General features: G+C 45.3%; 1 protein-coding gene across 1 annotated transcript; it reads left to right on the top strand.

Moving 5' to 3' along the window:
* The first annotated feature begins 260 nt into the window (after positions 1-260).
* LOC100991224 (glycerol-3-phosphate acyltransferase 4-like) lies at positions 261-1987 on the top strand. Its single transcript, XM_034937366.2, is given in 1 exon segment — positions 261-1987. A coding segment is annotated over 1 exon segment (867 nt). The 5' UTR covers positions 261-1120.
* Positions 1988-2338: the final 351 nt, after the last annotated feature.

The raw sequence follows: 2338 nt of genomic DNA, 5'->3' as shown, positions 1-2338 counted from the left end.
TATCCTGGGCAGAACTTCCAATAATATGTTAAATATGAGTGGTGAGAGAGGACATCCTTGTCTTGTTCTGGTTTTAAAAGGGAATGCTTCCAGCTTTTGCCCACTCAGTATGATATTGGCTGTAGGTTTGTCATAAATAGCTCTTATTTTGAGATACATTCCATCAATACCTAGTTTATTGAGAGTTTTAGCAAGAGGGTTGTTGAATTTTATCGAAGGCCTTTTCTGCATCTATTGAGATAATCATGTGGTTTTTGCCATTGATTCTTTTTATGTAATGGATTACATTTATTGATTTGCATATGTTGAATCAGCCTTGCATCCCAGGGATGAAACCAACTTGATTGTTGTGGATAAGCTTTTTAACGTGCTGCTGGATTCTCTTTGCCAGTATTTTATTGAGGATTTTCCCATCTATGTTCATCAGGGATATTGGCCTAAAGTTTTCTTTTTTTGTTGTATCTTTGCCAGGTTTTGGTATCAGGATGATGCTGGCCTCATAAAATGAGTTATGGAGGATTCCCTCTTTTTCTATTGCTTGGAATAGTTTCAGAAGGAATGGTACCAGCTCTTCTTTGTACCTCTGGTAGAATTCGGCTGTGAATCTGTCTGGTCATGGGCTTGTTTTGGTTGGTAGGCTATTAATTACTGCCTCAACTTCAGAACTTGTTATTGGTCTATTCAAGGATTCAATTTCTTCCTGGTCTAGTCTTGGGAGGGTGTATGTGTCAGGAATATATCCATTTCTTCTAGATTTTCTAGTTTATTTGTGTAGAGGTGTTTATAATATTCTCTGATGGTAGTTTGTATTTGTGGGATCAATGGTGGTCTCCCCTTTATCATTTTTTTATTGTGTCTATTTGATTCTTCTCTCTTTTCTTTTTTGTTGGTCTGGCTAGTGGTCTACCTATTTTGTTAATCTTTTCAAAAAACCAGCTCCTGGCAAAGAGCCAAGAAGCAGCACCAGCTTTACCAGCCCTACACCAACAGAAATATTGCAAAGGATCCCACTTCACTAGAAGAAGAGATCAAAGAGATTCGTTGAAGTGGCAGTAGTAAGGCTCTGGACAACACTCCAGAGTTCCAGCTCTCTGACATTTTCTACTTTTGCCGGAAAGGAATGGAGACCATTATGGATGATGAGGTGACAAAGAGATTCTCAGCAGAAGAACTGGAGTCCTGGAACCTGCTGAGCAGAACCAATTATAACTTCAGGTACATCACCCTTCAGGTCACGGTCCTGTGTGGGTTAGCAGGGCTAATTTGGTACTGCTTCCTGCTGCTGCTCAGGATAGCGCTGGCCTTGACAGGGATTAGCCTTCTAGTGGTGGGCACGACTGTAGCGGGATACTTGCTTCATACCTTGCCAATCGATGTGATCGTCTTGGCCAGTGATGGCTATTATGCCACGGTGGGTCAAATGCATGGGGGAATCATAGGTTTGATTCAGAGAGCCATGGTGAAGACTTGCCCACACATCTGGTTTGAGCGCTTGGAAGTGAAGGATCGCCACCTGCTGGCTAAGAGACTGACTGAACAAGTGCAAGATATAAGCCAGCTGCCTATCCTCATCTTCCCAGAAGGAATCTGCATCAATAATACATCGGTGATGATGTTCAAAAAGGGAAGTTTTGAAATTGGAGCCACAGTTTACCCTGATGCTATCAAGTATGACCATCAATTCGGCAATGCCTTCTGGAACAGCAGCAAATAGGGGATGATGACGTGCCTGCTGTGAATGATGACCAGCTGGGCCATTATCTGCAGCATGTGGTACCTGCCTTCCATGACCAGAGGGGCAGATGAAGATGCCGTCCAGTTTGTGAATATGGTAAAATCCGCCATCGCCAGGCAGGGAGAACTTGTCGACCTGCTGTGGGATGGGGGCCTGAAGAGGGAGAAGGTAAAGGACATGTTCAAGGAGGAGCAGCAGAAGCTATACAGAAAGATGATTGTGAGGAACCACGAGGACAGGAGTCGCTCATGAGCTTGCTTCGAGCTGGCTGGGGCCACCGTGTGGAGTGATCCTGGGCTAGGAGCTGGAGTTGCCACCGCTGCCTCCACTGCTGCGTCCTTTCCAGAATCCAGGGCTCCCTGGGCTGCTCTGGATCCCAGGACTCTGGATTTCGCCAAGCACAGTGGGATCCCTGTGCACCGGAGCTACCTGCCCTTGGCGGTATGAACGGATGCTGCTGGGTGTCGCGACCCAGGATAAGATGCCTTGTTTCTTTTACAATAAGTTGTTGGAGGTGTCAGGCCTCTGAGTCCAAGCCTGCACGTATACAACCAGATGGCCTGAGGCAACTGAAGAACCACAAAAGTTGAAAATGGCCAGTTC

Source organism: Pan paniscus, chromosome 15 (assembly GCF_029289425.2).
Source record: "Pan paniscus chromosome 15, NHGRI_mPanPan1-v2.0_pri, whole genome shotgun sequence".
In the NCBI taxonomy this organism is placed as follows: domain Eukaryota; kingdom Metazoa; phylum Chordata; class Mammalia; order Primates; family Hominidae; genus Pan; species Pan paniscus.
The sequence above is the reverse complement of the archived record's forward strand: the minus strand, read 5'-3'. Positions and strand labels throughout refer to the sequence as shown.